General features: G+C 42.8%; 1 protein-coding gene across 1 annotated transcript in view; it reads left to right on the top strand.

Moving 5' to 3' along the window:
* The first annotated feature begins 1,035 nt into the window (after positions 1-1,035).
* LOC148020916 (protein CELLULOSE SYNTHASE INTERACTIVE 1-like) overlaps positions 1,036-12,712 on the top strand; it is a 38,010-nt gene continuing 26,333 nt past the window's right edge. The window contains exons 1-6 of the mRNA XM_087698735.1: positions 1,036-1,313; positions 2,414-2,517; positions 4,005-7,089; positions 7,629-10,173; positions 10,438-10,898; positions 11,110-11,226. Coding sequence (XP_087554861.1) covers positions 2,450-2,517; positions 4,005-7,089; positions 7,629-10,173; positions 10,438-10,898; positions 11,110-11,226 — 6,276 coding nt within the window. The 5' untranslated portion in view covers positions 1,036-1,313; positions 2,414-2,449. The remainder of the gene's footprint in view (positions 1,314-2,413; positions 2,518-4,004; positions 7,090-7,628; positions 10,174-10,437; positions 10,899-11,109; positions 11,227-12,712) is intronic.

Raw genomic sequence — 12,712 nt, forward strand, 5'->3', positions numbered from 1 at the left:
CAATGTTCTCATCAATTGATGCTAGTTGACTCAAGGGTTTTTACATACATATTAACTTCTTTATGAAAGACTTTAATAGATAAGTCCATCGAATTCCTATCCCTATTATGATTGTGGTGCCCTCCTTTCTAAGACCATCCATGACGTAAAAATATATGACAATGTTTGATTTGTCTAAGGCATACAAATCTTAATGCAATGCGTTAAACACTCAAGAATAAACAACCAACTATTACCATTTTGAATTGCTAATCATACATGTCTCATTTGTGTATCCATTTTGGACAGCGAATCATCAATTCGATAAGAAAAAGACCTAAAACAATTGTTTCACATATGAGAATTTGTTTGTTTAGGTTAACACAACATGAAGATTTTGAAACCCATTGAGTTCAAACCATTTCATGGTTTGCAAATTTGAAGATGCCTTCACACTGCTAAGATATTTGAAGTTAACCATTGATTTCAAAGAATTTAATTGTTTGGAATTTCAAAGATGAATTTAGACTTGGAAGCCATCCAATGTTTAGAGAGAGAGAGAGAGAGAGAGAGAGAGAGAGAGAGAGAGAGAGATTCGTAATACATTTTTCTATCAATCTCCACTCTAGAGTGAACAATCAAGCAATCAAGGTGTTAGGATGACAAATGAATGAATGAGAGAGAGAGAGACAAAGAGAGAGAGGGGGGGGGGGGAGGTCTTTCGCTAGAATGGAGAGTCAATATGCATGCAAGCTGTGATGCCTCAACTAACAACAGTAAAAACAAACCACAAAAATGTGCAAGAGAAAATGATGGGAATACTTTTGGGGAATCTATTATGACTTGTTTTGCAAAGGTGATGCAACTATTCTTCTTTTTTTGGGCTTTCAATGAAGCAGTTTGACTTAAAAGTAGTTTATGGCAAGCACATACGCAGATTTTCTGGTAGGTTCTTATGATTACCAGGATTTCGTTTATCACAGCACAAATAGATTTTTATTTATTTTGTCAATATCAGTTTTCTATTATTTTTGACATTTTGTTTGCTTGTCTCTCAACATGGATGGGAACTTTACTCAGCTGTCTTCCCTCAAGCTTTGCTTGTAGTGAGCTTCTCTCTCTCTCTCTCTCTCTCTCTCTCTCTTCTTCTTCTTCTTCTTCCTCTTCCGCTGCTGCTGCTGCTGCTGCTGCTGCTGGTGGTCTATATGTTTCCATATCTCCTCCGCCATTTTTTTCAAGGACATCGGAGCACATTGCTTCCCGTTTAAGCAAGATCGTAAGCTCACCTTACATCGCGGCATCATCAGCTCCATCGCTAACGCCTCTTCTGTCCAGTAAGTCTCTTCCACGTTGTCTTAACGTTCAGTTGTCAGTCTTCCTGTTGGAAAACATTTACTGTTCCTTCTGCATTGCCACATTTACTGTGAAGTAACAACTGCTTCCCCTCCGAAGGATCTCGTTCTTATATGGCTCGAAGAGAAGCTTGCACCTCCCTAAGAAGAGCAATGAGATCGTCTCCATAAGCAGAGCCAGTTTTACTTTCTCTTGTTGATCATTTTTCGATCGCCTATTCCGTAAATGCCTGTGCATCAGCCATTACTTATTTTAATTGCTCTTTGATTCTTGGTTTTATCCCTCATTTTCTTCACTAGCAGCATTTAGCACCAATAACTTGTCATGGTGAAGTTAGGATTACCTATTCATGCCAGGTTATGTCCAAGGACAGAGCAAGTCTCTGCTCTGCACCAATGAAATACGGTTGCGATTGATCTATTAAACTGACACGTGAAGCAACATCTAGTGCGCAGGTAGATAATTGATTTAGCGGTAGTCCTTCCCTGATCTTTGTGCTGCGACAACAATCTCTGGATTTGCAAGGCGTGCCAGAGTCTCTAGCACCACATGTGGACAAGCGCGCGCACTGAAATAAGTCGCTGTTTAACTGGCACACACAATAGATGAGGAAGATACTAAAGGCTTTTCTATTTCTTCCGTTTCTCCTTTTTCCATGTGACTAGCAGAGACTGTAGCTCTTGATCTGGCTGCTGGTAGCAGGAACAGACTGCTGGTTTCAGCATAACGTGATTTTAAGATTAGATCATCAGTGGGACCTCAACTTGCTTCCATGATCAAGTGGCTAGGCTTAAGATGGAGATATTACGATACATTTACAATACAGATATATTTGGCAGATGAGAGTAATAAACTCATTACAGATGAACCATTAAATGCGTTAGTCCATTTGGTTCAACTACGCCCCTCCATCTTTCACATGCAAAAGGAAAAGAGAGGAACGCCTCTTTTGCTCCTTTTCCAAGCCATTGCAAATTTTCTATTCTTTATAATGATGCAAGCGAGGGCATTCTTTTCTTTGATTTGCATCTTTGAAGACATTGAAAGCTTTGTTCATCAAAGTATGTCTGATGATTTGCAGGTGTGGCCGGAATAGTTGCATCTTTAATCTCCAAGAATGCAGTCTTCAAAGTCTCCAAAAATGGAACCTTCAACTCCCCGGTCCAGCCTCAGGATACGTACAAGGTACAAGTGTTTGTATTTTGAGTGCTGACATGGAAAACTGATTCAGGAGCTTCATGGCATCAAGTCAGCTGCTGGCTATATCTGAGAACATATTATTCGATTTGTCATTATTACTTTGTATTATAGGCGTGATTTATATGTTTGTGTTTCTATTATCTGCTTATAAGATCCGAATAGTTCAGTGTTTGATATATAAACTTTCAGATAGTGGATCATGTGCTATATATTTGACATATATTTCAAATAGTTGGGCATGGTTGTATCCTGGGTCCTGGCTTTTTAATGTGTCATGGCTGTGCTTTTGCTCGCCTTGCAGCCAATGTTTCAAAAGTTTGATTAAATTTTCCAGAAGAAATTACATTGTTATCGTTTTGTTACTAGGTTTGACTTTTTATGAGATCAGGAAGACTAATGGTTTTGACCAGGCAGAAAAGGATCTGTATATTCATCTCTCTAAAAATGAAGATCGTCAAATATTGCACAAAAACAATCCGCTTAAAATTCACTTGAGCTAGAGGCTTAAGTGTGCTTGTATTTTTGAAATTATTTTGGGATGGACATAAGTAACTCAAACCTATTGTAGGCTTCTATCTTAAGCTGAAAGACAGGTGTGGCAATGCTGGACTGGGGTGGGTTAATGATTTTTCTAGTTTTACTGGTTTTGCTGTTGCATCTGTTTGACCATCTTTATCTGAATTTTGTCAAAACTAAAAGAAAGTGTACAGTTCAATTAAAATTGGATTTTAAGGCACTGCAGGGTCCTACCACATGTCATGTACTTCATTTGTTGGGAAGATGAAAAAATCACAACTGAACTGTTCACCTCTGTGGCAAATAAGATAGTTGATCTTTGCAGAAAATGTGAAAGGGCTGGCTGAAGAGGTGCAGCATGACAAGCAAGAGAGTGCTTGACATTGTGCACATTGCATTGATTTTAGGAAGGTCACAGAAAGCACTCTGAACAGAGAATATCCCATTCAAGGGACTAAGTTAAAGGAAGAGAATCTGCATCGCAACAACACAACCCTGCTTAAATGTTGGAACACTTGCTATTTTCACTCATTCCACAGATCTTTCCCTTAGTTGCACATCTATTTCCACTTTAGAAGCAGTTACCAGAACTGTGGTCTTAACCGTTTTTGTGATACTCATCTTGTTCCAGCCTGGCATTGGTTAGTATTACTTCCAGTTGGCAGCAAATATGATATGTGGCAGCAGATGGGTGTTTTGGAGAGTCAGAAATGCTATCCTAACTTGAATAAGAGTAGCATATAGTTTAATCTTTCCATCTGTGTAGAAACATGTGGGTGTTTCTGAGAGTTAGATAAGAGCAGCATGCAACTTTAACTTTTTCTTTGTGCTCACAGCTTTCTCTGCAGTTTTGAACACACCTTTTGCACAGGTGCACTCACATACATATAGAAGGGGGCCTGGGGGGAAGTGAGGGAGGGAAGGATGGAGGAAGTCTCACCGGTAGGTATTTTCAGGGACTGGAGCGGGACACAAAATATGGACGATCCAGATGGAATCTTTACAAATGTTGCCCAAAGCATCGAGAAACTACGGACAAATGTATCAAGTCCCAATGAGAAGGAAATTATTTCTAAGCAGCTTCTTGAGCTTACAGAAACCAGGAAGGAAGCCAGGACGGCCATAGGTACTCACACTCAAGCAATACCTTTGTTTGTAGCGTTAGTCAGGTCAGGAACACTGGCTGCAAAAATTAATGCTGCAGGCATATTAGGGGCACTATGCCAGGAGGATGAGTTGAGAGTAAAGGTGCTACTGGGGGGATGCATACCTCCTTTACTTGCCTTGTTGAAAACTAGCTCCAGAGATGCTCAACTTATTGCTGCTCAGACCATCTTTGCTGTCTCCCAGGGAGGGGTTACAGATCATGTTGGCTGTAAGATTTTTGCTACAGAGGGTGTTGTACCAAAATTGTGGGAACAGTTGCAAACTAAACAGAGGCTTGAATCCTCTGTTGAGGGCCTCATTACAGGGGCATTGCAGAATTTGTGTGATAATACTGAAGGGTTTTGGCCAGCAACACTTGAAGCAGGGGGTATTGAAATCCTTGTGAGGTTACTGCATCATGGAAGTTCAAAAGCACAGGCAAATGCAGCATCTCTCCTTGCAAGTCTTATGATGGCTTCACAACACAGCAGCCGGCAAGTTCTTAGCATGGCTGCCATTGAACCACTTCTCAGGCTTGTCGGTGGTGGTAATGATTTAATAGTTCGAGCAGAAGCAGCTGGGGCCCTCAAGGCATTGTCACTGACTTCTAAGGAAGCCAGGCGTTCTTTGTCAGAAGGTGGTGCCATTTCTATCTTGATTGGTGCTGTGGTGGCACCTTCAAAAGAGTTTATGCAAGGGAGATTTGCTCAAGCCTTACAAGAAAATGCCATGAGTGCATTAGCAAACATATTTGATGGAATGTCTGCAGTAATTCTGTTCATTGCAGAAAATATTGAGTCTAGCAAATCAGATGCTCTTATGGCTGATATAACTGGTGCCCTGGCCTATGCCCTTATGGTGTTTGATGATACTGCAAATACAGGTGGTAAAGTGGATGCAGATGTGATTGAACACGTGCTAGTAAAGCTGCTAAAACCAGGAGTCCCACCACTGATTCAGGAGCGTGCTATTGAAGCCCTTGCAAGTCTTTATGGTAACTCCATTTTGCAAAAAGATCTTACCCACTCTGAAGGGAAAAGAATGCTGGTTGGTTTGATCACGATGGCCAACGTGGATGTTCAAGAAGACCTAATGAAGTCTCTCCGGAATTTATGCAATGGGGGCATGAACCTGTGGCAAGCTCTCCGTGGGCGGGAAGGTGTTCAGCTTCTTATATCTTTATTGGGATTGTCTTCTGAGCAGCAACAAGAGTATTCGGTTGCTCTGCTTTCTATCCTCACTGAAGAAGTTGATGGTAGCAAGTGGGCCATCACAGCTGCAGGTGGAATACCTCCATTGGTACAATTACTAGAGACAGGATCGGCAAGAGCAAAGGAGGATGCTGCCCTTATACTGGGAAATCTTTGTACTCACAGTGAGGATATCCGGGCCTGTGTTGAAACTGCAGAAGCTGTTCCTGCACTTTTATGGCTATTGAAAAATGCAAGTTTGAAAGGACAGGAAATTGCTGCAAAGGCATTAATACAGCTGGTACGTGACTCAGATGCTAGCACAATCAGTCAGCTGGCTGCTCTACTTCTCGGTGATCTGCCACAGTTGAAACTTCATGTGCTAAATGTTCTAGGGTGCTTGCTTTGTGTTGCCTCTGAAGATGATATCTTGAAAGAAGGTGCTGCTGCATATGATGCACTTCAAGTTGTTCTACAGCTGCTCAGTTCAGGAAATGAGGAAACTCAGGAACATGCTGCCTCAGTCCTGGCTAAGGTCTTCCATGCTAGGCAGGACGTTCGTGAAAGCCCTCTCATTGTTGGTGGACTGGAATCCCTCATTCGACTATTAAGTGGGGAAACTGAGAGAATCGCGAAGCAAGCTGCAAGAGCCCTTGCTGCACTCTTCATATCTGTTCACAAGAATCAAGAGGTTGCCCAACTTGCAAAAACATCTATATTGCCATTGATTGCCTTAGCTCGATCATCTGATATAGCAGTTGCAGAGATGGCTGCAACTGCACTTTCCAACCTTCTGATGGATGCAGACATGTTTGAGTATATGCCTGCAGAAGACATGGTCATGCCTCTGACCAGGGTTCTATGTGAAGGCACTTATGAGGGAAAGGAATATGCTGCAGGAGCATTGGCACGGCTTTTGGCATTTCATCCCGTGGATAATATTTTGTCAGAAACTATACAGAGCTGCAGCACTGTTATTGCACTTGTGGCACACTTGTCAGCCACAAGTCTTGAAGCGTGTGAAAACTCAGAGGCTTTAGAAGCTCTTGCATCTTTGGCTAGGGCAAGGTATGCTGGAACTTGCACTAGGCCTCCTTGGTCAGTCCTAGCAGAGGCCCCGGGCAGCTTGGGACCTCTTGTGACTAGTCTGTCTGTAGGAAGACCATGCATGCAGGAAAAAGCAATTGAGGTCCTTTCTAGGCTCTGTCGAGATCAGCCAATTGTCCTAGGTGACTTGATAGCAGGTACCCCAAGGTGTATTGCTGCCCTTGCAGAGCATGCAATCAACTCTACCAGGACTGAAGTAAAAGTTGGAGGAACTGCTCTTTTAATCTGTGCATTTAAAGAACACAGGCAGAAAGCCATGGAAGGTTTAACTGTGTCGGGTTTTTTCTCTCCTCTAATCCAGTCCTTGATTGATATGCTTGGTGTAAAGACTTTTGAACCTCATCCAGAGAGCAGTTTTACCGATTTTCAAGATGGATCATACATGAGGAGGGGGGAGAAAGCTACACAGAGTTCCACAGATGACTCTAAATTCAATCTGGAGCATGATCCTGCTGTCATGCTAGGGGGGACAGCCGCACTATGGTTGTTGTCCATTATAGCATCTCATGATGACCAAAGTAAAGTTGCAATAATGGAGGCAGGTGCGATTGAGCTCCTCACTGAGAACCTTGCAAATGTGGTCTCCAATTCAGCTCAGGTAAACTGCTGACTTTTTATTTCTTTAGACAAGTGGATTTTCTCTGACTTGTAAACACCAGACTATACAGCATATTTAACTGCAAGCCTTTTACTTCTCAATACAGATCTGTTTTCCCTGCAAGCTTTTAAATTGTACTCCAGGAGGTGCTTTTAGTTATTACTATATTCCCTTATCACTGTGTAGATTTGTTGATGTGGAGAAGGAAAATTAAGAGTCACAAATTGTTGAGAAGATAGCCCAGTTGGAAAGAACTATTCTTGTGTACTCTCATATATTCATGCTTTTTCCTCTATGTTGTTTCAAGTACATCAATTGAATCCAAAATTAAGTCAATGTTGTCAGACGTCTCAGATAATAGAAAAAATTTTGCAATTGCAATCTGTTTTCTGTGGTTGTTTTTTGATGTGTATCGTGTGAGACTTCTGAAGCTTCAAGAGGAAGTATCATGTTTTGCTTCAAATTTTTTTTGGCTTGATGTTCAGCATTGTGCTTCTCACTTTTCACGAATCTGATTTATTCCTGACGCTTATGAACAGGTAGATCCTGAAGACATTGGAAGCAGTTGGGTGAGCATGTTGCTGCTGGCTATACTTTATCAGCATCGGGATGTTACTCGCTCTCCTGGAACTATGCGTGCAATACCTTCTCTTGCCATCCTTCTCAGGTCTGAGGAAGCTATTGATAGATATTTTGCTGCACAAGCGCTTGCAAGTCTGATTTGCAATGGTAGTCGTGGCACTCTTCTTGCTGTAGCAAACTCTGGGATAGCTGGGGGCCTCATATCTCTTCTTGGAAGTCTGGAATCAGACATAGCAAATTTTGTTGCTCTGTCGGAAGAGTTCTCACTTGTACCAAATCCGGACCAGGTAGCTCTTGAGCGGCTTTTCAGAGTGGAAGACATCAGAGTTGGGGCAACTGCTCGCAAAGCCATTCCTTCTCTAGTCGATCTGCTGAAGCCGATTCCTGAGAGACCTGGTGCACCTTCTCTTGCTCTTGGCTTATTGACACAGCTTGCAAAAGGAAGTAACACAAATAAGCTCGCAATGGCTGAAGCTGGAGCACTTGATGCCCTTACTAAATATCTGTCTTTGGGTCCTCAAGATGCAATTGAAGAAGCTACAGCTGATTTGCTGCGGATTTTGTTCACCAGTGCTGAGCTTAGAAAACACGACTCTGCATTTGGAGCTGTAAATCAGCTTGTTGCAGTGCTGAGGCTAGGGACTAGGGGCTCAAGGTTTAGTGCAGCAAGGGCACTGCAGGGACTTTTCACTTCCGAGAATATCAGGACTGGAGAAGCAGGAAAACAGGCTATCCTGCCTCTAGTAGAAATGCTCATCTCAGGTTCTGAGAAGGAGCAGCGTGCAGCAATTGGAGCACTTATCAGTCTCTCTGCTGATAATCCACCAAAAGCTCTAGCAATTGCAGATGCTGGAGCAAATGCAGTGGAGGGCTTATGCCATGCCTTGACATCTGATTGCTCACTAGAGCTGAAAGAAGATGCTGCAGAATTATGTCGGGTTCTTTTTGGTAATTCAAGAATTCGCTGCACCCCGGCGGCATCAAACTGTATTGAACCTTTGCTGTCACTTTTGAATATAGAATCAAGTTCTTTACAATGTGCTGGTGCACGTGCTCTGGACAACTTATTGGATGATGAACAGCAGGCAGAGCTAGTTGCTGCACAAGGTGCTGTAGTTTCTCTTGTTGGGCTTGTAGGTGGTAATAACTATGCGTTACATGAGGTTGCAGTTAGTGCACTAACTAAATTGGGGAAGGATCGACCTTTATGCAAGTTAGACATGGTGAAACAAGGTATTGTAGAAAGTATTATTGAGATTATACCAGATGCTCCAGATGGTTTATGTGCTTTGATGGCAGAACTGCTTCGTATTCTCACTAATAACAGCAGCATTGCTAAGAGTGCGCCAGCAGCAACAGTTGTTGAACCCCTTTTCACTCTTCTAGGTCGTCCAGGTCTCAGCTCAGCAGGACAACATAGTGCAATGCAGGTACTAGTTAACATCCTTGAGAAGCCGCAACGGCTGGAAAGTCATAATTTGACTCCAAATCAGGCTATAGAGCCCCTTGTTCCATTATTAGACTCTCCCTCTCAGACTGTGCAACAGCTTGCAGCTGAACTGCTTTCACATCTTCTTGTACAAGAACAATTTCAACGAGATATTATCACGCAACAGGCCATTGTTCCTCTTGTGCGAATTGTTGGACTAGGAGTACAGAGTTTGCAGCAGAAAGCAATAAAGGCTTTGGAGAGAGCTTCTAAAAGTTGGCCTAATGCTGTAGCTGATGCAGGGGGAATTCTTGAGCTTTCAAAAGTTATTGTCCAATCTGACCCACAACCACCTCATGCAATGTGGGAATCAGCTGCTTATGTACTGTCAGACATCCTGCGATTCAGCTCACAGTACTATCTGCAAGTGCCTCTTGCAGTACTAGTGAGGCTGTTGAAGTCCAGTTCTGAGGCCACGGTTGTAATCTCACTTAATGCATTACTTGTTCTAGAGAGGGAGGATGCCTCTAGTGCAGAGGAAATGGCTCAGGCTGGTGCTGTAGAAGCCCTGCTTGAGCTATTGAGATGCCATCAATGTGAAGAAGCAGCAGCACGGCTACTTGAAGCATTGTTCAACAATGTAAAGATACGGGAGATGAGAGGGGCTAAGCTAGCTATCTCTCCACTTTCACAATATTTATTGGATCCTCAAACAAGGGCTCAGCCTGCTCGACTTTTGGCAGCTCTTGCACTTGGTGATCTTTTTCAACATGATGGTCTAGCCCGTACAACAGATGCAGTCTCTGCTTGCCGTGCTCTTGTCAGCCTTTTGGAAGATCAACCCTCAGAAGAAATGAAAATGATAGCAGTATGTGCACTACAGAACCTCGTTATGCATAGCAGGTCAAACAAGCGTGCAGTAGCAGAAGCTGGGGGAGTTCAAGTGTTGCAAGAGCTGCTAAACTCGAGCAATACTGAAACAGCTGGTCAAGCAGCAGCCTTAATCAAGTTACTTTTTTCAAATCATACTATTCAAGAATATGCAACCAGTGAAATAATCAGGGCCCTTACAGGTGTGCTTTATTATCTCAGTACATGAATTGTCTATTGTGGTCTTGCATACAGGTGAGCTTACATGCACATGCATGTGTATGCCCGCGTGTGCATGTGTGTGTGTTGGGGGGGAGCAGGGGCAGAGAGAGAGAGAGAGAGAGAGAGAGAGAGAGAGAGAGAGAGAGAGAGAGAGAGAGAGAGAGAACCACTGTCAATTAAATCATAAGTCACTGATTTTGCTTTTGTGGAACCAATGCTCTGATTTGTGCTGTCGTGTCGTGTAGCTTCTCTGGAGAGAGAGTATTGGGCTACTGGAACTGTCAATGAAGACATGCTGAAGGCAATGGACATCCTCTTTTATAACTTCCCAAGGCTTCGAGGCACTGAAGCAGCAACATTGTGCATCCCTCAATTAGTGGGTGCTTTACGAGCTGGGACCGAATCTGCCCAGGAGGCAGCATTGGATGCTTTATTGAACCTAAGGGATGCATGGTCATCCAGTGGTAATGCAACTGAAATAGGAAAAACACAGGCCATGGCTATGGTTGATGCTATTCCTGTACTGCAGTTATTGATTAGATCGGGTCCAGAGCACTTTCAAGAAAAAGCTGATGCATTATTGCAGTGTCTACCGGGCAATTTGGTGGTAACAATAAAACGTGGTTTTAACCTTAAACAATCAATGGGGAGTACAAATGCATTCTGCAAACTTACGCTGGGGAATGGAGCTCCACGACAAACAAAGGTATCTCCTTTTTGGTGTTTGCGGAGATAGTGGCCCTTCTAATAGGTTGTTTGGGGATGGAATTCCTAAATTAAACTCGTACATTGGAGAATTGTTTGAGAATATGAGATTTCTGTATTCCATCATATTTGAAGAAAATTGAAGTTTAATGCTCAAGGACCTTATGTGACACTGTTAGATAATACAACTTATATTCATGGCTGTTTTGCAGGTTGTGCCTAGCAGTAGTTCTCCAGAATGGAACCAGGGGTTTGTGTGGGCTTTCGACACCCCACCAAAAGGCCAGAAGCTTCGGATATCGTGCAAGAGTAAAAATGCGTTTGGAAAGGTACCAGTGAGCATCTGATGGGACACACCCACCTGAGATCCATCATGTTACTTGGATCTGTTAGATGTTTCAATTGGCAATAACCTCTTTTCTGCTGGTCATGGTCTTACAAACACAACTCACTAAATAATCAGGATCTTTACATTGAGTGGATTGATGTTTGGATTTCACTGGTTTAAAGCTTTGAAGCTCATCTTAGGCACTGCAAAAGTAGCTAGTGATGCTTTAGAACCTTACTTTGTGGAAACTTTCTTGAAACCTGAAGAGGAGTGTAAAATTCAGCGGATCCATCAATGGTCAACTGCCCACTCAGTATCTTAGAGCCAAGAGGCTTTGTTAGCAAGGCCTGCCTGCCTTTGTAATGTTTCACTTGTATTTGAAGCAATCAGCTGACTGCCGCCTTGCCTAATTGCAGCTAACCATCCACCACCTGGAAGTTGAAAGGACAGACCTTGCATAGTTGTTGCCCTCCAATCCCTACATGCTGATGTTTAACATCTGCAGTCCACCCACCATGTTGTTGCAGCTGTCCTTGCCTTGTCATTGTCTTCCATGCAGTGGCTCTATATCTAGTCAGGTGTTTTTTTTGCAACAATGATACAGACATAGCACTTGTTGAGCAATTGCCTTGTCATTTTCACTACAGTGGCTCTATATCTAGACAGGTGGCCTTTTGCAACAATGATACTGACTAACACTTGTTGAGCAAAGAAGTTAAAGGCCTTAATTATTGTGAAATATCATGAGTTTAGGCCTACTTTAACTCCAGGAAAACAATGCTGATTGCTGTGGTGTACCAAGTTCTGTTCCCATCTCAGCTACCTACACCAGAGGACTGTTGGTGCTGCCTACGTGATCTCTCGGCTATAACATACTGTTGGAACTATTCATGGTGTCTCTGACACTCTCTCAGCTTACCTCTACCCCAGTCCTCAAGACACAGAGGCTCAAGGCCCTTTGTATCATTCTCATCTCTATACTCCCTTTCTCTTCGTTGAGCATTCATCTCTGACAATCTCTGTTCTCTTCGTCTCACAACTTCAAGGTATTCATCACAGATTGCCGAATAAAGAGCTTGTTGGGAGAGATTCCCTTCTTCCCCGGGTTGGAGAGCCAGGGTACAAATCTCTTAAAGAGTCTATAATGAAGGGCAAGTGGTTCTGTAGGAGTAGTAGGAGTAGGCTTTGAGGGAGTGCTTTGGTGAGGTTGGTTGAGATGTATCTATAAGTGTTTTCGTGTGCTCTTAAAAGCTTTCTGGATCAAGGCTTATGTGTCACTCAAGAGCACCCGGTTTTGATACCATGTAAGGAGAGGTTGTTAAGCTCAAAAAGGCGCATCACACATAAAACCTTCATTAGTTTATTAAACAGCCCTAAAACTCAAATTCATTTAGTGTGTGTCTCAATGTCCCATAAGCCAACTCTCCCATTCTTGGTTGGTCCTCATCTATTGTATCCCTTCTTTTGCAGGTTATCCTAGTCGATCT

This window comes from Lygodium microphyllum, chromosome 18 (assembly GCF_053477565.2).
Source record: "Lygodium microphyllum isolate KBCC chromosome 18, Lygodium_microphyllum_v1.1.10, whole genome shotgun sequence".
NCBI lineage: Eukaryota > Viridiplantae > Streptophyta > Polypodiopsida > Schizaeales > Lygodiaceae > Lygodium > Lygodium microphyllum.